Source organism: Puma concolor, chromosome A3 (genome assembly GCF_028749965.1).
Source record: "Puma concolor isolate L17-30 chromosome A3, mPumCon1.1.hap2, whole genome shotgun sequence".
NCBI lineage: Eukaryota > Metazoa > Chordata > Mammalia > Carnivora > Felidae > Puma > Puma concolor.
This window is the reverse complement of record NC_141669.1, coordinates 99,568,625-99,592,578: the sequence shown is the minus strand read 5'-3', so window position 1 is coordinate 99,592,578 and position 23,954 is coordinate 99,568,625. Positions and strand designations below refer to the sequence as shown.

At 43.5% G+C, this 23,954-nt stretch overlaps 1 protein-coding gene across 4 annotated transcripts in view; it reads right to left on the bottom strand.

The window, feature by feature from the left end:
* Nucleotides 1-1,510: 1,510 nt before the first annotated feature.
* KIF16B (kinesin family member 16B) overlaps nt 1,511-23,954 on the bottom strand; it is a 289,482-nt gene continuing 267,038 nt past the window's right edge. For 3 of the 4 annotated variants that reach the window (XM_086701643.1, XM_086701645.1, XM_086701644.1), the window contains one exon: nt 1,511-2,817. In XM_086701643.1, the coding sequence (XP_086557769.1) occupies nt 2,659-2,817 (159 nt within the window). In that variant the 3' untranslated portion in view covers nt 1,511-2,658. Of the gene's footprint in view, nt 2,818-11,468; nt 11,562-23,954 lie in introns of all 4 variants that reach the window. The other variant, XM_086701642.1, reaches the window with a different exon arrangement.

The following is a 23,954-nucleotide window of genomic DNA, read 5'->3' as shown; positions in this document are numbered from 1 at the left end:
GGGGCCTGGGTACCCAGTTCATGAGTCTCCAGGCATCTCCACATTATGGGCCCGAGAATCTTCTAGATGCCCATCATTCGGGAGCCAGCATGACTTAGCTATTCCCTATGCACAAGCCCAAATTAGTCAAGACGGCGAGGCCTGGGTGGGATCCCAGCCGAAGGCGCCTACCCTACTTGTGAGTATAAACAAGCTTGGTGTACACATTTTACTATGTAAGCAAGACCTAGGACATGCTAGGTCCTAGGTCCTAAAGAATCCTAAGTTCCTTAGATTTGTCCAACTGACTACAGGAATATTTAGAAGTTGATGGCACCTCAATCTGAATTGATAAAACGGTCATTTTAGCACAACTTTATTTGAGGCACTCGAAGTAAAAAAATCGGTATCTGCTAATTTTCTTTTACTGCTCTGAATCAGTCTAAATTAACAAAGCTTCAATTCTGTCATCCTGACTCTGACATCTGTTTTGTCTACACTCCAGAAACTCCATTATTTGTTTAGGTGAGACTTTTCATTGGCTTTTCAACATTCCCTCATGTTTTATTCAGGTCAAGCTGCCTTTGGGTCTGGTTAGAAGTTTGTATTTCACATCCGCACACCAGGGGCTTACCTGGCCCATCCATCAGGAGTAGTTATCCCCCTGCTTGTGACCACGGCTAGAACAGGAAAGAGAAATTATCCTGTGCAACAGCTTGTTTTCAGATGGGGAGACTGAGGCTCAGAGAGGTGAAATGACCCACAAACACTACAGCCAGCTTTAGCCAGAGCCAGCTAGCGCTTGAACTTCAAACTCAATACTGATTACTTAAGATGAGGATTGGAATCAAAGGGTCTTCTGGCTCCTGCACGGCTCACAAACACGGGTCTATTTATTCTCGCCAGGTTATTATCGTATCCTGTGTCACTTCAGTGAAACGCTTGCCATGAGCCTGGCCTCAGAGACAGGTCCAAAAGGGCAGGGGACAGATTATCTGGTCAGCTGAAGAAAACCATTTAGTTTACTCTGCAAACGAGGGACAATCTGTAGTGCTTTGGCTCCTTTTAGATGAATGACCTATGGTTAATTATTATCTCCCAGCTTTATCCTTAAATCTGCAGGTTTAAATTCTCTGGTAGTAATTGCCTCTAAACCTATGCCTGTAATCACTGCTGGAGACAAAAAGCAAGTCTTTCTGTAGCAATTTTTAAATGTCCTCATTTTTGTCATATTAAACTATGATATCTAATTAGTGTAATAATAGTTTTCCCCCTTATTGGGATAATTGCATCTTTAAACATATTTTTCAGGTTGGAGGGCTCAGTTGCACAGGTATATTGTAGAAGACTGAATGCAAACACATTTTGTTACCCCATTCATTCGTGGCTTCAAATGTTACTCTGACAGCATCTTCTGCAACACAAATGCTAAATTATACATTACCGATCTTTCCAAACACATTAGATAAATTTTTAAACAGACCAGTAGGGATGATCATGTCGCAAACTTAAAATAAACGGTGCTACAGGATAGGTTCTATAACTTCATTTAATATTGATAGCAGCTCAATTTAAATTTTGAAATAGCAAATACCTTTAATAAATTTGGCGTGGATGATTATATATTTTGATACAACTATTGTACAGGCGTGTGTACATATATAAATCTATAGGTAGAATTATATACATTTCAGTATATGCCACATATTTTTCCACTTACATTTTTCTTCTTAGTAAAACAAAGCAGTTTTATTGTACATGGATGTGCAATGCTACATTAAGTCCTGAGTAATTTTAAGGGATCATTAATAAACTACTGTAAATTCTAGTCTTTCAGCCAAAGATCCAGTAGACTCTGTAACAAAAACGTGAAAAAAAAATTAAAAATATGCATTCAGCTACGTGCTTGTTTTGTGCTTAGCGGAGAAAGCTCAAGAATGCACAGTAGCCATTTACGTTTAGGAAAATTTCCTCAGATATTCAAGATTAAACATATATCCTGTTTGTATGGATTTACAGATGTTTTAAGTGATGTCGCCTACATCTAATTTTCAGGCATGGAAGATTCCAGTCATGATTGGACCATAAATCCCTTTTGCAAAATATGAAATTCTGTGTAAACATCAGTGGTCAGGTATCGTACAAAAGTTCTGACTCAAATGAGGGGAAACGGAAAAAATACAATGAAATCATTTAAAATGCTTCTTGTGGGATACAGCCAGCCATATGGAAGGCATATAAAAAATAAGATATATTTTGGTGGAAGAGGAAACCAGATGAAAGTCATTTCAGGTAGGTCTGGTAAGCCGCACACCCAGTTTGGGAGGTCCCAGGTTGGCGTGGCTCAGGGAGGGCCAAGGTAAGCCGGCCACGTCCATTTTGCCACAGGGGACGGCCTCCCGCTGCGAGGAGGAGGGAGCACTATGGGGGAAAAGGCCACGTTCAACGGCAATGGAACAGTAGCAGCTGCCCGTCAGGGTCACCACCAACGAAGCGAAACATGCCAGTCCAAAGTCAGGCACCCGGGAGGCCCTGGTGGGGCGGCCCAGGCCAGCTGCTGCACGTCCGGCTGCCACAGGAGGAGGCAGGCCCAGAAGGAGTGTGGGAGGCTGCCGCACGCCGGGAGGGCCACGTGGACGAGAAGGCACTGCATCGGTGGTTCCTCCATCACCCCCAGCTCTACCCCGTCCCGTGGCTGCTGTAGTCAAAGACCCCTTTCTTGAAGAACGGTGAGAACTCACAGATGGTGTGTTTGGAAAGAGTCAGCCCCACTTTGTCGATGTGTAGGGGAGACGTCGCGGACTGCAGCATCACGCTGAAAAAGTCCCTGAGGTATTTCTGAGGAAGAGACGGGAGACAAAACATGGTTAGACGTCGTCGTGGGGTGGAGTCAAGGAGAGAGAAGAAATCCCAGAAACAACTTGCCACCCACTTTGGAAGAGCTGTTGCTGCCATTGGAAACAGCACATGGGAATCTGTGTGTCCTTGGCCTTCACCAGACCAACCCAAGGGAATAGAGCCACCACATCCATTACGCGGGTGGCTCTGCTCTCTGGCTCAGGGCAACATGGCCTCAGGTCTACCTGCGGACAATGCCCAGAGAAATGCCAATGTGGTGCCAGGATGGGGGGTGGGGAAGTGGTCTTGCCAACAATAGTGGCATCAGTTAATATCCTATTTTTTTAACAGGCCGTTTCCCCCCAACTTACCTGTTAAATAGAAAGCCAATTAAAGGGAGGGGGAAAAAAGGCTAGCCATCTGTAGAATGCTAAATGTGCTGCTCACTAGCATTTTTAAACAGCACTGTAACTGTCTGATTTGGATCCTTTAAAGGAAAAGAAATGCTGGGGACAAGCGGGTCAGTTCCAAGTACTAATATTTACGAGTCATTTTGCAAAACCCATAATCATCAATGAAAAGAAATTCTGACTAAGATTAATTGCTCTGAACCCCCTGCTCTGCCCCTCCCCACGGCTGCACGTGTTTGTCACAGCAGTCCCCGCCTTTTCTGGCACCGAGCAAGCAAAGCATGTCTGGGACGAGGATCCGAGATGCCGGGGATGGAATGAGACGTGGGTGCAGGCAGGATGTATTAAAGGAAAAGAGGACATACAGAAATAGTTCACATATTTCAGGTCAGGCAAGTGTTATTTACAAGAGAAAATGGGTAAGCCTAAATCTTTATTACTGCCTCAGCTTATTTCAAAAATATAAATGATCCTATCACAAACGCTGACATTAAACATAATTATTATGGACTTTGAGTAACAAAGATATTTGTCAGCGAAACACGGCTGAGGCCGAGAAGCAGTGGTTCCCACCAGGGGCGGTCCACCCCGTAGAAGACACACAGCGATGTCTGCAGATGGTTTCGTTACTCTGGGGGGGGGGGGGGGGGTGGCGTGCATCTAGGCGCATCCCACGATGCACGGGACAGCCCCATGCAAGTATTATTGCGTTCCCAATGTCACTCACGCAACGATTGCGAAAACCTGACCCAGCAGAAGTGGCATCCAGCTGCCCCTACGAACTGCCGGCCTTAAATTTACTTCTGAAAGAAGACACTCTGCTCAAGGAAAATTCATCAGCTACTTTCTTAAAAGTAATGAGGATTATTAATAATTGACACTGTATAGTAATTTACTTTCTAAAAATCTTCTAACGTCTCATTTCTTACTGACGCACAGTCACTGTACGTGCTTCAAACGGACAATCTGGTGAGTCTTGAACCGTGTGTACACCCGTGAAGCCATCCCCAAAGCAAGAGAACAAAACATTTGTACTGTGCCTCCGCATTTCTGAGCTCACCTTGTTTTATGTTGTTCTTGTACTCTGCCTAGAATTATCTGCTCTTATTAGTCATAGCCGTTTTTGGATGAGGACCCTGTCGTCAGGGAGGTGAGCAAGGCTAGCGATCAGGAGAGGGGACTTGGAAAACAAGGGTTTTTCACTCAGACTCTGTCTTTTTTGTTCAGTATTCCTCACTTACTGGTCTCACGGTAATCTCTCAGGAAAGGAGCTTGAAAGAGCGATCAGGTCGAGGCAAGAAGGTGTCAAAACCAATTGCTGAAAAATGAAGATTTTACACCAGTACTTTTTTGCATCAGGGGCAAAAGGAACCGGACTTCAACCTCACTGGGGGAAGGGAAGCGGAGAACAGCAACTTTAGAGGGACCCAAAAATCCACCCAACGTGGATGCGAGTGTCCAACACAGACCACACCTGCCGGCCAGCCAATCTTTACAATGCAATAAATACACGTGCGCAAACTGACTGTTGTGGGAAGGTCAAGAGGGAAGTGTTTCCAGAAGGATGAGGAGGAGCTTGTGCACTGGAGTGTGGGGCCACAAGTCTGCCACAGTCTAAAGCTCGAACAGAGCTGGGAACAGCCCCTGCTACAGGTCTCCCACAGGCTGCTCAAATCTAGGAACAGATGTTGTATCCGCATTTGTCGTAATTGGTTCACAAAGAGTGGGGGACCTTTAAAGGGCCAGTGGAACCCAAAGGGGGTCATGAAAAGTTAAAGTTAAAAAACACAGATAAAAATAAAGAAAATATTGAAGATACCTTCCCTGCCCGGTCACCGCCATCAAGAGACCAGTAAACTAAACTAGGTGCAGGGAGTGTCTTTTTCTTTAAATGAACTCACTGACATGTCTCCATGGAAACTGGAGATACAGGGACCTCATTCAACGAATTAGAAACATTATAGGAGAGTTTTTTCATTGCAAAACAACCTCTGCATTGCAGGATTGGGCAGCCGGGGCTCCCTTTACATAGACTGCTTCCTTGGCCAAAGAAATGCTTTGATTAGAGAGTACTCTTCATAGTGACCTTGAGGTGCTCTGAAGTATCCAAGGGGAGGCAGGGTGGCCTTGGTGCTGTGTCCAGAGCCACGTGCTTGCAGTGGGCCGGACAACTTCTGGTGAATGACAAAACCAAAGGACTAGGTGTAGGGCTGGGCACAGAAGACAAAAGTAAACTCCTAGAAGGTTCCTGAGGTCACAGACAGCATATCCTTTTTCTTTGTAACCACTGCCATGCCTGGCACACTGCTGAGCTTGGGAAAAGTGCCTGGAAAGAACCCTGATGACGGACGCTGGTGAGTTAATTTTTAAAAATTGAGGTGTACCCTGAGAATACAGCATGCACACACAGCCTAACAAAGTTTCCAAGACTGGACGTACCTGTGTGAGGAGCACCTAGATAAAAACGAGACAATGTTGCTAGTACCCGGGGGGGGGGGGGGGGGGGGGGAGGTGGCTCACACTACTGGAACCACGCAGGACACTCTCTTTTGTGTCTGGCCTCCTGTGTGTAACACAAAGCTTGGGAGATTCGCTCACCCTGTTGGGCATCCTTGTAGTTTGCTCATGATCATGGCTGTATAGTATTCTGCATGTGCACATGCCCACTGACTGTCTTTTGCAGATAGTCCAGCAACGGTGACTAGTTTGATTCTTCTCTCTGAGCTCTTCCTCAGTGATAAAATCTGCCTCTACATAACGCGGTGTCTGGTGAATCAAGCTTATCACTCTTTCTCCAATAAAAAAGTTTCCCTTTAGGATTTGAGGCTCAGGCCTAGATCAGCCAATGAACTAGAACTCGACCTTTGCATATATTTAATATACGTTACAATTATACATAAAATACATATTTAAATATACACATATTTACATTAGTAATTTTCTATGGCATCTGTGGCTGAAGGGAGAAAATGAGAGGCCTTCCTGTCAAGGTTAGCCCTCCCTGCTATGTGAAAAATAAGTCCAGGGGCCAAGCTGTATCCCCAGGGCAGTGCACTTTATAAAAAAGTATTGCAAAAATTGAAGGACATTAGGAGTTTAAGTGGCTTATCAGGGTCAGAAGGGCAAAGTAGGAAAAGGATTTGTGAAATCCAATATCAAGTTTCTGTTTCTCTCACATGGCATTTTCCCCATTAAAAAAAAAAAAGAAGAAGAAACAAAAGTAGACGTATTTAAATCTGTTGCTGTTCGGGACCACAGAGGGCCGGTAACCCCTGCCCGCCGGGGTGGGGGGGGGGCATCTCACCTGAGTCCTTGCTTCATTCGACACTCGGATCAGGGCCATTGAGAATAGATGGTTATATCCCCAGAGGTTGCGCAACATTTCGGCCCTGCCTCATCCTGGTACTTGGAGGATGTAGGTCAGATTAAGCCAAATCCTTTTTCAATTAAGATTGCAAACCCATAGTACAGAGCAAGAAGGGGTCTGGGACAGGGTCTGAGTATGAGTGATTGCAGGAAAGGGCAGGGGCCAAAAGGGGCCCTGAGAGATGGAGGGGTCGGCTGGAGGAGGGTGAGAGAGGAAGTTTTGGGATGGAAGGGAGAACAGAAGCCACAGGGGAGAGAAGGCAAATAGCACAGCAATATTGGAGATCAAACTCTGTGAGTCATGTATTGATTTGGCAAAAAAAAAAAAAAAAAAAAAAAAAAAAAAAAGATTTAAGAAATATATGAGACATTTATCTAGGTTATTTACTTTTTGCTACTTGGACTAACACTAAAGTATAAGGTGTTTTCTTGTTGATACTTTCAGAAAATCAGGCTTAGATGGCAGATCTTGAACGCACATTTCAGTACTGAACAGAGTACCTTGATTCCATAAAGTGCCTTTCTTCTACAGTCCGCGGGAATATCTTATTATGTTTTAATTTTTTTTAATGTTTATTTATTTATTTATGAGCGAGCACAAGCGGGAAGAGGGGCAGAGAGAGAGGGAGACACAGAATCTGAAGCACGCTCCAGCCTCTGAGTTGTCAGCCCAGAGCCCGACGCAGGACTCAAACCCACAAACAGTGAGATCATGACCTGAGCCAAAGTCAAACACTTAACCGACTGAGCCACCCAGGTACCCCTCTTATTATTTTTTAAAGTCAATCCATGCAAAGGCAATGAGCAGGCGTAGACGAAACTGGGAGAGACCACCCATGGGTGTGCCAAATGGAAATGTTAAATAGGCATGTGCTTTTAATCTCCACCTCCAAATAAGACAAAATCCTGAGGGGACCACGAGCCTTTCAAAAGAAGGCCGAAAGAACACAGGAAAGACGAGGACACACAGCTTGTTCGAGACACTTACATCAGGCTCCTGACCTCTCCTTTCCAAAGGAAAGTGGTCAACTCATACCTGCCAAGACCACTCTATTTCCTGAGGATTGTCTCCCACATACACACAACAGTCTGACCAGCTCCCATCTTGTTGCTCTCACGAAGAGGCCAGTTATCAAGGGCATGTAATGTTGTAGGCACAGTGAGAACTTTTCATGGTATATCTCATTTACTTACCACAAGAGCTATTTATGAAATAGCTATTTATGAAATAGGGACACTGCATGGGACCCATCTGCCAGATGAAGAAACTGAGGACCAAGAGGCTTAAGCAATGCCCCAAAGGTCATGAAGCACAGAGGTGGGAATACCAGATCCATACCCACATCTTTCAGCCCTAGAGGCTGGGTCTCAATCACCAGCCTGCTGTCCAGCGTCTACCATCCCCGTTTTATCCTGTTGGGCCTCCCATGTCCTGAGCACTGTTGTCTCTCACCAGGCAAGGTTGTCTACACTGAGCCAGATATGCTGCCTTTTCCAGGCCTGAGGCTGCTCTCACAGAGACAGGGGGCCTCTGGGTTCTCTAGAGTTAATGTTCCATACAAACATGAGAAAAAGACCTCTAGCTGTGAGCCTTATACTCTTCTCCACAGAGTCCAATGTAACCCTGTTCATGCTCTGATATCTTCCTTACAGAGCCTTGGTGAGCACTGGCCATGTTTTGACTGCCCTGCTTCCTTTTCCCTTCCCTAATAGCACTCAGATTCCCTTCTGAAAAAATAGCTTTCCCTTCTTTGGGGGTTGGTTATCTAGCTGACTTATGGCAGAGGGCTGGTGAGTTTTTCCCATTCATATTCTGGGATGGGCACCTCACTGCCAAAGAGCTACTGGAGATACCACTTGGAATCTGCTGGAATCGATCTCTTATTGACTTCACAGCCACTGCCATAGAGCATTTATAAGAGTGTAAGAAATTCAGGGACCTCTCTCACAGAGGGGCAGCTCCAGGAGAGACTTTGGTCGGGCCATTCCCAAGCCTGGGAGTGGAGAAGGCCATTTGCTTACAATGTGGCCCCAGTGATTTTCCACTGTTTGCAAACAAGTTAATGGACATTAACTCCGAGCACTGTCAGGTGGTAGGTGCCAGTCAAGATCAGAGGAAACCTTCCACCTATACCACATCCAAGCCCCTAGGCCGTGGGGGGTGTAGTCTGTAGTCACATCAAGATCTGCCCAAGTCACCCTTCTCTCACTCCTAGGAGGCTTTAGTGACTAACATTTTTGATGGGTCAGTGCATCCTAGTGGTACATCCCCGGCCAAGTATTTACCTGGAAAGCTCCTGCCCAAAGCCTGATATATACACGCAGGCCAATCTTCAAAATTCCAACACCATTTCAAAATACAACAACTAAATATTATTAATCTTTTGAACCAAAACACAGGCTAATATGGTCTACTGGCTGTGTTAATGAGTTCTGAAAGGTGAAGCACACTCCCTACAGCAATACAGGGTAATTCAGCAAGAATTTAGTCAATTATTTTAGAGCTTTAGCCTGGTACCTCAATCGATACATTGCATGAGGAAAAAAATTGAAAATATAATGTGCTGCTACATGCTATTTTCATTTTTATTTCATTCTTGATGAAGGTCATTTTGTTAACATGATTCATATGTGCCTTACAATGTAATTTTAGGCTCTGCTCTAGCTGAAAGGAAAAGTACTTAAGTTACCGGAACAACCTAGCTAAAAGCTGGCCTTATGATGGCCTCTGCTGGCTTATTCTTTTCAATTCTGGAGTTTCTGGATGAAACGTTAGTCTGGTCATTGGGACCGACCATATGCTCCATAGTCCTTCCAGGCAAAAACCTGCATGATCAGCAGGGAGTTCGATAGTGTGGCCCTTCTCATCTTGCAGCCATTTCCTTTCAGGTCTGGGATCTGGAAAGGAGGGAAGACGGAGTGGTACCCAAACTCAGCAAACTGTGTGAACAAGGGAGTAAGTAAGGCTAGCATGTGCAGGGCTCTGTGTGGGGAACAGCAGGACTTGAAGGAGAATGTGGAAGGCCTGGATGCTGGATTTGGATCTTCAGGCACTTTGTACAAAACACTTACCAGTTCATGAGCTCCCATGACCCCTAAGACATGCTGAGGTGGAGGAGGACAGGTATGTGAATCCTGTTTACAGATGAGGAAACTGAGATCCCAAGAGGCAGTGGCTTAGCCAATGTCAACAGACTATAGAAGCTGACAAACAACTTGGTCTTTAAATTCAGGAGAAAGTCAGATGGCTTAATATCACTTACAAGGTGCAATCCCTTAAGCCTGAAAGGTAATGAGTAAATGTGCATGTAAACACAGCCCTTCTCTTTAGGGATCTCCATACCATGCAGACTCTCAGAATTTACTGTGTGTGAGTGTGTGTGTGTGTGTGCATGTGCACACACACGCACGCATAGAGAACACGTGGGAATAAGAGGGCTTCAGAAGCGTTTCAAAGATCTTACCTTATTTTTTGGCTCCTTTCCTTTTGCTTTAATGCTCAGGGGGATAAAGTCATGACTATTTTAGGTTACTAAAAAGCTTGCTTTAACAGGGCTCATGACTGTAAGTGTAGTCTGCTGCTCATTTCACAGGCATGCACCACCCAGCTGTGCCACTCTCATGATTTCCCCAGCCATCTCATTGTTGTGGAGCCCCTTCATCTCACAAAATTTTAACATAAATTTGTAATGTAATTTAAAGTTATTGAAATTATTAAAACGTACTTTAAAAATGTAGTAGGGCCTTATCCACCTTTCCACTGTGACATATTAACAGGGAAGACAGTTCGCTGGAATTCATTTCCAGAAGCCATTAGCCAGGGCAGCTTAAAGATAACGATCAGTCTAATAAGACTTAGAGGTTTCATTTACCTTGTAGCACTTGGAAAATTCATCCTTGACTGATGGGTTCCAAAGACCAATCAAGCGGGGATGGAGACATGCTGGGATATTTCTAGACATGAGAGGTCTGGTCACCACTGGCCATGGATCATGAATCAACCCCCTACCAGTGGGGTCAATATTCACTCACTCAAGTCTTCCCAGTTCTAACTCTCATAAATTCTAGTCGACACCTTTCTCTGGCTATTTTAGGGATCCTAAAATTTGTCTCCACTGGATCAAAAATGCTGGGTTCCTTTCCTGACATGGTCCTAAATGTCCTCTACACTCTGATGAAATTAGGATGGTTTAATTCAAGCAACTCATCCATCCACCACAGTTACCACACACCTGCCCTACATGGAGCAGCGTGCCAAGCACTGGGTGTCCAACATTGACTAAAACAGACACTGAGCCTGTGCTGAAAAGGAGCCTGGGCCACCCAGCACCATCTCCTCATTGTCCAGAATCCTTCATCTAAATCCTACTTGTCTTCTGAGGACTGGATCAAGGTTTGTTCTTCGTCGGCTCCTCTTGAGACTTCATTCATGCACCCAACAAATATTTACTGAGAGCTTTCTATATGTCATGCTGCTGAGGAGTCAGTAGTGAATAAGGTCAGTTCTCGTCTTGAGTCACATGCAGGCATTCCAGGGACTTGGGACAAGTAAAGCTCTGATTAAAATATGGAATGAGATGATTTTGGAGTACATAGAAAAGGCATCCAGCCTAGTCCTGGGAACTGCTGACATTTCTGCCAAGAGCTGAAGGATGAGTAAGAATCAGACAGGTAGAGATACTTGTAGGAGATACTGTAGAAGCCTATTCCCGGCAGTGGGGGGAGAGGGGGTGGGCGGAGAGGGGCGGGGGATGTGCAAAGCCTCATGTTGACAATGAACAGTTTGGGGTCCCACCAAGAGTCCAGCATGGCTGGACCACACACTATGTGGGGTTCATTTACGTGGGGGACACACTTCTGGAATGTACTGCTCACTGGATCGGCTCTCCAATTGTCCTCATGTTGCAGCTTCTTCACTGTGCTCCAACAGCATCTCTTCTCTCTGATCCGTGGATCCTGCCAGGCCTTCTGTTTTCCAAGAGAAAACACTGGAAGTAAAGCTGACAGTGAAGGAGTCACCTTGCAGGCTTCAGTGCCCCATCTGAGCCCAGTCCTCAGTGGAACCATGATCAGAATACAGCCATGTAAGTGGCCTGACATGATACCTGACATTTGGAAAAGATGAACCACTTGGCCAAGCCCTGCCCAAATTCCAGAACCACAGCATCACAAGCAATAAAGTGGTGGCTGCTTTAAGGAAGTTAAGTTTTGGGGTAGTTTATTACGTGGTGATAGATAATCACAATAGATATGCGTGGGAAGAAGGTAAGGGATGAGAGAGTCAATGAAATTAGTCAAAGCAGAATAGAAAAGTCTCATTGGTTTTTATTTATAATTTATGACTAGCCATACATCACAGTCCATGCTACTAACCTTTTCCAACCTTTTTAGTATTTCTAATGAATAATTCTATCTTAGCAGGTACTTCTTTTCTATCCATCCTAGGTTTTAAAGTAAATACTTGAAATAAGTAGTCATCATTTGAAATATGGCATTTATTTCTTGATTTTATAGAGAATTCTGAGAGCTCCCAGTTAAAATTCATCAGGGTGAAAATGTTAGTCTGTGATTACAGAATTGGAACTATTCATTACAGCTATTCAGAGAATCTTCTTTATGAGCTTAATGACATAAGCATATTGTATTGAATTATTATGGTACTGCATCAATTGGACTCATAAATTTAATATACTCAGTCTGGTTCACATATTCTAATAAAATCCAGTGAGCTTTAAACATTTTATAAGGAATGCGCATTTAAAGTCATGTGATATTCAGTTTTTACAGGTTGGCGTTCCTGCTTAGGGTAAGAAGCGAGCTTCAATGATCTTGGCCACCCGGCCTGGTAGACCAGCAAGCTTGGGGGGAGACCCCCCCCCCCCCACTCAGACAAACAGGCCACATTAGAAAGCCCCAAATCCATCAGCTCAGGCTGTGAAGTTGGTTGAGCTTTTCTCTAGAACCCAAGTGGGTATCAGGCCCATCTTTTCGGCTCATGAAGGGAAGAGAGCAACTAGCTGAGGCTGCATCTTGAGCCGTGAGCAATGGCATGTCAGCTGTAAGGGAGCAGGCAAACCCGCTTCCAGGCAGTCTGACAGGCCCCCCTCTCAACCTCATTCGGCTGAAGCAAAATACGGCAGGACAGACACTGTGGAGAAGCGCAGTTTCCAGGGCTCGCTCTGGTTCTTTGACTTTTGTTTACTGGATCTAGGTTAAGAGATTGGTAAGGGTCCCACACACAGCAACTGTCTCTGCATCCAGGCGGGGAGGGCGGAAGAGGACCTGGCCATGTGGACCACACGACTGCTGGAACCCTACCCTTGCACTGTGAGCCACGTCCTGGGCACCCAGTCACACAGCAGCCAGCACGCTGGGCATGGGGGGCATTACCATGCTGGGGTCCAGATTAAGTCGTGAAACTCTCCTGCACCTCACTTTCCTCATCTGATTAGAATGCTTTTTAAATCAGAAGATGAAATGAGAGGTCTGTCAGGTGCTAGGGGCAAGGCCCAAGTCACAGCATGCATTTATTAAGTAGGTGACATTATTATCTACACAGCTTTGTCCTTGCAGAGTTAATCTGCAAATATAATCATTTTCTCCTCTTTTAGATGTTTCAGGGCACGTGGGCTTAAAATGTGTTAGTATTTAATGCTTTAATGTTTTCCCCTTCAAAGGAAAATGGAAGACAACAGTCTGGAATGGTTTTTTTCCAAAGTCACCTCATATCAGATGCTGGCAGACCCTTTATTTCAAAAATTGCTTTAAAGTAAGAAAGAGTTAATGTGTTTCTCAAAATGGGGAATCATGTTCATGTGTTTAAAAATATAGGCTACACCAGGTAAATTAACTATGCCCCCAAAGCTCATTTTAAGATATAGTTTGGATACTGAGATTCTGAAAAATGCTATCTGGGGAAAGAAAGAAGTATTCTTTGTTTCTCAGCTCATGATTCCTTCTTGCACCATCTACATCTTCAAAGAGGTTCTTGACATTTTGAGGGGGATGACTGCTCCAAATGGCCAATGTGACTGACAGACTTTCAAATGAGAATCTCATTGTGTGGTACCTCTTGGCTTTAATATACTTAAACTCAAATTCAAAGAAACCTCAAATTCAAAGGTCCCCAGAAGCTTAAGAATCAAGATGTAGTTGCGCATTCATTACTGGCATCCCAAAGTCTCCCTCTTAGTAGAAGCCCAAGCACCGGGACACGGTGTGAGGCTTCAGGGACCCCCCACGTGACCATCTTGCTCCTCTCTACCATCCGTGCCTGTGGTTGAGCAGGACCATCCCCCGCTTTTATGTCTGACCTGAGGTCACTTCTGTATTGATGGCAAGTTTCCTCAGGCTGGCCTTGTACTGGGCCATCCCTGAATACCAATGAGTCCCTGAATTCCAGGGCAAGAGGGTCAGCTCTTGAGACTAGGAGGGAAGACCCACTGACCCTTTTTTGTTCTCTGGACGAGGGGCTCCTGATGATCCCTGTGAGGCTATTTGCCTTCAGAATATCTCCCTGCCTTGGGAGTTATTCCTCAGTGTCCGCCCACTGCCCTACGTCCCAGGAGGGAGCCATGGTCATGCCCTAGGTGTGATTAGGCCTGTGGCCCTGAGCGGTGGGCCTGTGACCCCACCCCACGGAGAGGATTAGCTGAGGATTTGGATTATCCACACCGGTGATCCCTTTCACTGGGGACAATGATGGAGGCTTGACTATGTCAGGGAGGCTGGAGGCAGGGAGAAAAGCCAGACCAAACCTTCTCTCATATAACATCTCTAATTCCAAAAAAGGATGGGGTAGGTGTAGATTTTTAATAATTCCTTCACCAAACAGATATCATCCACACAATTAAGTATCTAAGTTGAAAAATATATACATTGAAAACATGTACCTCCTGCACAGCACTTTGCTCATAAAAGACACGGTCTATTAGGTACCTGATGCAATGAATGTTAGGTTAATATTAAATGTTAATAAATCCTGCTGAACAATGAGAAGCCTGGGTTTTCTCTCTTTCAGATCTTCCCTTGCAGCAAAATTTCACGGATTTATAGTATCTTCTCTCTTCTGAACAAAGGAAGTTTACTAAATTACTGTAGAGAAGGAGTCTATCAACTTATGCTTATGCTTAACTTATATGCTTATGCTTATCTTAACTTATGCTTCAAAGCCAAACTTTAGAAACTCTTCAAACTGTCCTTGGCCTCTGTCCAAGTCTGAAAAGTTGCTGAAGAAGAGAAGTTGGAAAGGTTGCCCGTTGGGCAGGGGATGAAGCACGTGCTTCCTTGGATACTCGTGTCTGGCTCTGTTCCCCACAATGAACCTGAGCCTGTGGGAGCAACAGTCTTTCAGCTGTCACAACTTTTAGCACTCGAGATTGTTCTCAGCTGAGAGGCACTGAAAGCAATGTGGTACAAGTTAAAACAGAGTCCTGGCAAAATGTGGAAAGAAGATTGTACAGATGAAAGGGAAATCACACCAGCTGGGGGATCGCAGAGAAAGCGATGGGGCCATTAAATCTAAGAAATAATGGGCTAATTTGGGCTAATTTGACATCCAGTTTCTGTCACAAGGAAACTGCCTTCCAAAGTAAGAAATGTCAGTTTGTACTGACTGAGCTATGACTTGGATTGCCCAGAGTCTTTCGAGTAAGAAATTGCATATAAATGTAATGTTGGGGACTAGAAGATAAATAAGCAGCAGAAGTGGCAAAGAGAAGGTGAATCAGCAGCAAACAGACACCAAAATGCATAAATACCCCAGCCTAGGGAGATAGTTAGGGCAGATGGTTATCTTGCTGCTCATAGCACTTTATCCACAGAGCTCGGAAATAAAAGCTCCAGAATCCACTGGGGCTTTGTTTCCAGCAGGCTAAAAAATCCACCGAGAAAAGGGTGATGGCTTCATTTACTGCCATTTTCAACTCTGATTAGCAAATGCTTTCTTGATTTTCGTACCAGTTTCTCAATTTTACTTATAAATACTATGAAACAGGTGATCTCAATTAGGAAACAAATTAGGCCAAGTGTTAATTTTTCTTTTTTTTTTTTTTTTTTTTGGTTGCCTGGAATGAATATTATATATGTAAATGTAACCGCATTGCAATGAATTCCTGGGAACAGAAATAAGCCTATCTAAAAATGGACAGGAGCTTTACACAGGCAAACAATAAAGACAAAATGTTGAGTGAAATTGGGACAAACTGATGTTCTTACCCGTTTCTTTCTCCCAAGTATCATCTCAAAGGACTGCAACATGTGCTATGATTCATTACTGTTATGAAATATAAGCAACACACACAGAAAAAAAAAGGGGGATCATCCAAGGGGAAAAAAAAAAAAAAACAACTACCTGAATTCTAAAATAAAGATACAGTTTCAGAAGCAACAAAGGACAGTACAGAAGTTCACTGGCAAAGGCCACAGTGAGCACCTTTAATAAAAGCACAATTTACTTGGAAAACAAATCTAAATAAATGGAGTGAAAGGAATCAAAGCATCTTCAAGAAAGCCTAATTCAAATTTATAAAAGAGAAAGGGTGACTGCCAGATGTTGATATAAACAGTGAGCTGAGAACTAGCAGAGACTGGACAAAGTGGTTCTTTTTTTAAAGTTTTATTTTTTCAAGTTATTTTGAGAAAGAATGAGCGAGTGGGGGGAGGGAGAGAGGGGGACAGAGAGAGAGAGAGACAGAGAGAGAGAGAGAGAGAGAGAGATAGAGAGAGAATCCCAAGCAGGGATTGGGATTCAGTGCAGAGCCACACTTGGAGCTTGAACTCACCAACTGTGAGATGATGACCTGAGGTGAAGTCAAGAATCAGCCGCTTAACCGACTGAGCCACCCAGGCGTCCCAAGAGAAATTGGTTCTTAAAATAAACAGACACACAAGAAGAATTCTGTGTATGTCTTCTGGGCTATTGCAACAAAAGGAATGTATGACAAGGAGCTATACAGATGTCAATGGAAATAAATATAATTGATCATTTCAGGAAGAAGCTAGGCCTTCAGGCTTGTAACAGCATGAGAAGGTGCAAAAGTAATAAGCACAATGTTAAAACAAGGTCAGGAAGAATGAAAAGGATCGCGTTGTGCAGTGCTTCGCAAACACTTTGCGGAGAAGGACCAACTGAAGGAGGGAGGGGGGAGGAGAAAGAGACAGAAAGAAATGGCAAATATAAGAGACAGGAAAATTCAAGGAGGACAAGACCAGGGGATCAACACAAACAAATGGTATTCCAGAAAGAAATAAGAGGAAAAACCCTGACAGGAGGAAATCATCACACAAATCTCCTAGAAAGAAATAAAGGACACAAGAGAGGGAATGGACATGGAACAACCAGCAGAACTGAAGGGCTGTTCACCAAAGTAGAACCAGGAAAGCTCAGAACCCTGGGTACAGACAGAGCTTTTGTAAGGGTCAGAGAAGTATTACGTCACATACAGAGGACCAAAAATCAAAATGGTGGGGCACCTGGGGAGCTCAGTCGGTTAAGTGCCCAACTCTTTGTTTCAGCTTAGGTGTCGATCTCATAGTTCATGGGTTCGAGCCCCACGTCGGGCTCCACGCTGATGATGCAAAAGCCTGCTTGGGATTCTCTGCCTCCCTCTCTCTGTCTCTGCCCCTCCCCTACTCGCGCTGTCTCTCTCAAGATAAACTTTCAAAATTAAAAAAAAAAAAAGGAAGCAATACACAAATGCAATTTTAGTTTGTAAGAAAATGCCAAAAGGTATCGTAAGGGTTGCTGCTAGGGAAAGGGGAATGGAATGCCCAGGATGCAGAAAACTGCTTTCCAGGAAAGCCTAGTACAACTATTTGAGCATACCCATAATTGGCACTGATTTTTTAAAAAAAGTTTTAAAATCTCTCTCTCATTGGAAAAACGGTCAGAAGGGACATATGCCCAACTGTAAGAGCAATGACTTCTGGGAAAGTGCCTCTATTTGAGACCCTGTGAAAGCAGAGACAGAGGGAGATTATATACAGATGATCTTGGATGCAGAGGTAAAGGGGCGGGAAAGTCAGAGTGGGAAAAGGAGGTGGCCAGTAGAGGGCTGTCGATGCACCGGTTACTGTCCAGGGCAGCACTTGGTCCTGCTGGGGACCCTTCGAGAGACATGTAGACTGTGCTTCTGAGTCATCTGTAATGACGGGAGGCAGGCACATTTATCCATACTTCGTCTCTTACTGTTTGAGGCAGGCCTCACTTCCCTCTAACCACTAGGCTGCAGCCTGAGGGAGAGAGGGAGAGAGCAAGCGAGCCCTGGGGCGCTGTAGCACATAGTACGGCTTTTCTCCAGGGCTGTGGCCAGAACCATGGGAAAGTCAAAGGGTCACAGAGCAGCACACAGCATGTGTTTGCTACAGGATGGGGCTGGGGTTGGTGGTGATTAAGGGGGATCCCAGCTTTAGATGTGAAGAGAGAGTCCTTTGCTTAGTGCTCCCTGCCAACCAGCTTGGGAAGCCAGCCAGGGTGATGGGGGTGGGGTTGGGTGGGGGTCGTCTTTGCTCTTGGCTCCAGCAGCTTTCTTCCCTCCCCAGCATTTTTCTTAGTCTTCAGCATTTTTGGTTTTCTGATGAGGACTTTTTGATTCACAGCAACCTTACTCGTTATCTTCTTAGGGATGAACAAGCATTTTTAAAGAATTTAAAATGCAAGTTTTATTGCAACCTTAGGTGATAAGACTGAGGTGACTGTGGCTCATGCACTGGGCCTAAGTCAGTTCATGGTCAGAATGATTCCAGAGCATTCAGAAGATAAAGAGCTACAAATTAGCTCCCAGCCTGCCCCATATCTTAGCTAACATCCACTGGGCTGGACTGTGGCATCGCCCCAGGAGCAAGCTGGAATGGCGGCCAGCACTAAGGGAACTGGGCCATGCCGCCGTCATTTCCAGGAACTCCTGTGTTGCATGTTTTTACAACAAGAACAGATTTTTATTTTATATGAATACTTCCATGTATCTATACACAATACTGAATTATATCTATTGACATCTCCATATACATCTATAATCTATTTCTAGATTATACCTATATAACTGTATTTATAGCTATGCCTATACCTGTATAATATAATCTATAATTAAATCTACTAACTATATCTTATACCACATTTTATTTTATAATAATATCTTAATGTATGAGGAATTTCTTCCTCCAATGAGTCTTAACAAGATTGTTACTGCATGTAAAACAATACAGTCAGGGGGCACTAAATGGTCACCTGACAGTGCCTGGAAGGGACTAAGAACCTTACGGGTGGGGGTTGGGGCCATTCTTTGATTTACACCAAGGGGGAAGAGAAAAATTAGTAGCCTCTGGCAGACATGAGCAAGCATAAGCCAATAAGCAGGGATACTAGCAGAAATTGATGATACAAACATGTCACTATCATATACGGGATTCAAAATGGTCACTGATTCCAAAACAATCAAAAACATTTTTTTTTAACGTTTATTTATTTTTGAGACATAGGGAGAGACAGAGGACGAGCAGGGAAGGGGCAGAGAAAGTGGGAGACAGGATCCAAAGCAGGCTCCAGGCTCTGAGCTGTCAGCACAGATCCCATGGTGAGGCTCAAACCTATGAACCATGAGATCGTGACCTGAGCCAAAGTCAGACCCTTAACTGACTGAGACACCCAGCACCCCCAAAACAATTTTAATAACATGGGCATCATCAGAAGGTGGTCAGCGTTTTCTCAACCATCAACTGCTGCATCTCAGGTATGGCTACTCTTTTCCCTACTTTTAGCTGTATTTCTATGCAATGTTTCCCCCTGGGGCCTGGAAGCTAATTAAGTGCTCTGGCTTAAAAGACCTTTCCTTTTCACCCGTGTTGTGCCGCAGCATGAATGTGAGCTGTAAGGGGAGGCAGATGAGAAAATATTAAAATGGCATTTAATTAAGCAGAGTAAACAATAAGGGTCAGTAGCAACTTGAAGCTGACATCTGTCTCCGAACAAGCAGGCAAGTTACTTCCAGGTATGGGCGACAGAGAAGTAAGCTTAGGCTGCAGGCTCCTTTGGTCCATACCACTTGTGATTTCTACTTCTGTTTCAGAGGCAATGAGACATTTAATAAAAGAAAACAAATAGCGATGCCGCGCTGTATCTAGGAGAGCAGGAACAACCCTCCAGCTGTTTAACACTGCAATGTTCAGGCTTCATTTCATTTTGCTTCTAAAAGAAACCAGGGAAATGAAAAATGTGGTATGCTGACCTCCACGAACAGAGCATGCACAGCTCTTAAGCCTGCCATCTCGAGCTGTGCTGCGTTAAATTCATCAGATGCTATTTCTATAAACAGGAAAGAGTTGGAGAATCTCTGTTAGGTATTTGTCAAGCCCCAAACACCTTGTAAATGAGCAAGGGGCCTGGAGAGATGACAGATGTTACTGATTTACTGCTAGGACAGCACATGAGGTGGGACTGTAGTTGCGGCTGATATTAGAATATCAAAAGCCCAACAAATGGAAAAATTACCATTGCAGCTGCATCTGGGGTGAACAGAATGGCTTCTGTCACAGTTAACCTTATGCATCAACTTGACTGGGTCATGGGGTGCCCGGATATTTGGCCAAACATTCTGGTTTGTTTGTGAAGGTGTTTTGGGGTGGGAGTAACATTTGAGTACACAGACTGAGTACAATTTGAGTACGATCTGAGCAGACTGTCCTCCCTAATGTGGGTGGCAATGGTCAATCAGCTGAAAGCCTGCACAGAACCAAGAAAACTGACCCTTCCATGAGTTCAAGGGATCTCCTGCCTCGCTGCACTGAGCTGGGACACTGGTCTTTTCTTGCCGGTGGCCATGAATGGAAAGATCAGCACTTCCTGGGTCTCAAGACGACTGGCTCTCAGAACAGAATTTAGACCAGCAGCTCTCAGGGCTCTCAGGCCCTCAGGCTCAGACTGGAACCATACCACTGGCTGTCCCCAGTCTCTACCTTGATGCAGATCATGGGACTTCTCAGGCTCCATTATTGTATAAGCCAATTCCATATAATAAATCTCTTCACACAGACACACACACATACCCTACAGGCTCTTTCTCTGGAGAACCCCAACTACTTGTTTCCAAACGCCAGATTAGTGAAGTGGTAAAACAAAAACAAAAACAAAACAAAAAACACCACTATTTCGATACCATGAGTTGTATGTAGAAATGTAAAATTCACAAATATATTTAATACCAGATTTCACTGTTAAGCTTGGTGTCCAGGTCTTGGGCATCCATACAAGTTTCATTACCACCCCCAGGTCTCATTCAACTGAGTGACAAGCCATGCTGATTCACAGGCAATGACTGTCATTGTCAGTGCACTGCTTTCATAAAGACCAAAGATTACAAGTGACCACTAGACATGCTTCCTCTGAGATGGGCAGAACAGCACCACTTATATAGTGTTCTTGTCCCCCACCAAATCAAACCTAAACTAGATCAAGCCTCTCAATATAACTACTGGTTTTCAGAAAATGCAGGTTTAGAGGAGCATGGTGAATGACACCACGAGGATGCCATTAGCAAAACCCAAAATGTAGGAATTTAACGGATACATGGTATGGCTTCATCAAAAACAGATGGTGAGAAAAAGAAGAGGGAAGGGAAACCTATAGATTATTATACACTTTAGAGGTATATCAACCAATATCACGTATGGATATAATTTGGGTCCTGATTCATCTACTGAAGAGAAAAAAGAAAAAAAAAAGACTGATGTGGCTTGAACAATGACTGGTTATTTATTTTGAAAGATTAGCTAATTTTTAGGGTGTATGTGTGATGATAATGATTTTATTTTTAAAAACAGAGTGCCTTGATTTTTTAAGTACCTATTTAAAAAAAATTTTTTTTAAGGTTTATTCATTTTTTAGAGACATAGCATGAGTGGGGGAGGGGTAGAGAGAGAGGGAGACACAGAATCCGAAGCAGGCTCCAGGCTCTGAGCTACCAGCACAGAGCCTGATGGGGGCCTCGAACCCACAAGCCGTGATCATGACCCGAATGAAAGTTCGGATGCTCAACCAACTGAGCCACCCAGGTGCCCCTTTAAGTACTTATTTTAGAGAGAGACAATGTGCTTGTGGGAGAGAGGGGCAGAGGGGGAGAAACAGAATCCAAAACAGGCTCTACAATCAGCATGGAGCCCAACATAGGGCTCGATCCCCAGACCCTGGGATCATGACCTGAGCCGAAAGCCAGAGTCAGATGCTCAACTGACTGAGTTACCCAGGCACCCTGAGTATCTTGCTTTTTAAGAGGTACATCCTAAAATATTTATGGTTAAAATATATAATGTGTGGTATTTGCTTTAAATTGTGTGTAATGCCATGCCTAAGGGTAGAAATGAAACAAAACTGGACACATGCTAATGAAATGTTGAAGTTGAATGATATGGGAGGGCACACAGGGGTTCATTACATTATTCTTTCTGAGGTTTCATAAATATTATCATGAGAAATAAAGTGAAAACAGGAGGTAGAATAGACCATTAATATCTATGTCATGATATCTCAAAGTTTCTTTAATGCATCAATGTTTGTAAAGTTGAAGATAGTTTGCATAAACCCTGGAGGAGCAGAAATGTGCAAATGTACCAGGATTACATTCTTGGATGCTAAGAATTCTTTTAACACCTGATATTAACAAACACTATATTCTTAGGTAAACCTAATTCCTCTTTTGAACCAGAATGGGTTGGAAAGAATTGCCAAAGAAGATTACCAAGGAGATCTGGGGCGATGTCCTTCAATAAAGATGTTTTCTCCTTTCCCATGGGAAATTCTAGACACATTTTGATGCTAAAATGAATGTGCTCAAGTCCTTCTAGATCTTCACATTAAGTTGACAGAATGAAGGGGCATTTAGTTTTAGTACAGTGGAAAGTTAAGAGGTATAGGAAAGGGCAACCTCTATTGAGACTTTTTTAAAGTGACACTCGAAGGAAAAAGTCTTTACAAATTATACTCTGTAATTAAATGTAATAATAGGTCACCTAAAATATCCCAAGTGATACTACAAGAGAGAAGAGCACAAAGGTCTTCTGAACCTAATATCAATGTGAAAAAGTCTTTGTAGTAATATATGAAAATTATAGGGGGAAAGGATCTTTGCAACTATTTGTCAATTACATCAGTATTCCAAGTGGCCTTTAACCTTATTTTATGGTTACATCCAATTACAAGAGATTTCCTTCTTGGTTTCTGTGTTGAAATGTTTTAATTTGTGAAGGCTGTCCACTGGATAGGCACCTCATTAATTTGCAGACTCTGAGAAGCACTGATCATATACACAGACATCTGAGTTTGGAAAGAAAGAGTGAAGAAAAATGGTGCTTGGTAAAGAGACAAAATAGTGACTTTAAAGTTTCAGAGTAAGGCGTGAGCCAATCTTAATGGAATATAAATTATCATTTGCTTAAAAGTGGATAAAATACGTATGAAAAATATTATTTGTTTAGAGGATGATTACCTTTAACAGATTAACCTCATACTCTTAAGAAAAACGTGTAATGATGTCAAATCCATCCATCCATCCATCCATCCATCCATCCATCCATCCATCCATTTTTCTTCCTTCTTTTTTCTTTAGCAAAGCAATAAAGGGACATTGGAAAAATTGGAGGATGTGAGGGTAGAAGTGAAAGAAGAATGAGGAAAAAAAAAGAAGGAAAGAAAGGAGATTATAAATGTATGATGATTGCATAATGATTTATTTGTAATTTGTTATTGGTGATATGTTTAAAAGCAGTTATAGGTTGACGGGAAAATTGAGAAGAAGGTAAAAAAATTTCCCACATACACCCCTACCCTCACATGCCCGCAGCCACTATTAAAATCCCACACCAGAGTGTGACATCTTGCATAAAGCAATGAAATGACACCGACACATCATCATCATCATCATCATCATCATCATCATCATCATCATCATCCAAGTCCATAGATTACATTAGGGTTCACTCTTGGTGTTGTGAATTCTGTGGGCTTTTGCCAAACAAATAATGTATCCACCATGATAGCATCATACAGAGTTGTTTCACTGCCCTAAATATCCTCTGTGCTCCACCCATTCATCCCTCCCTTCCCCCTTCCCCCTGGTAACCACTTATCTTTCTACCATCTCCATAAGTTATGCTTTTTTCAAATGTCACATAGTTAGAATTATATAGTATATAGTGTTCAGATTGGTTTCTTTCACTTAGTAGTATATATTTAAGGTTCCCCTATGTCTTTTCATGGCTTGATAGCTCATTTCTTTTTAGGGTTGAGTAATATTTAACTCTTGGTTCGTGTACCATGGTTTGTCTATTCACTTACTGAAGGACATGTTGATTGCTTCCAAGTTTTGACAATTA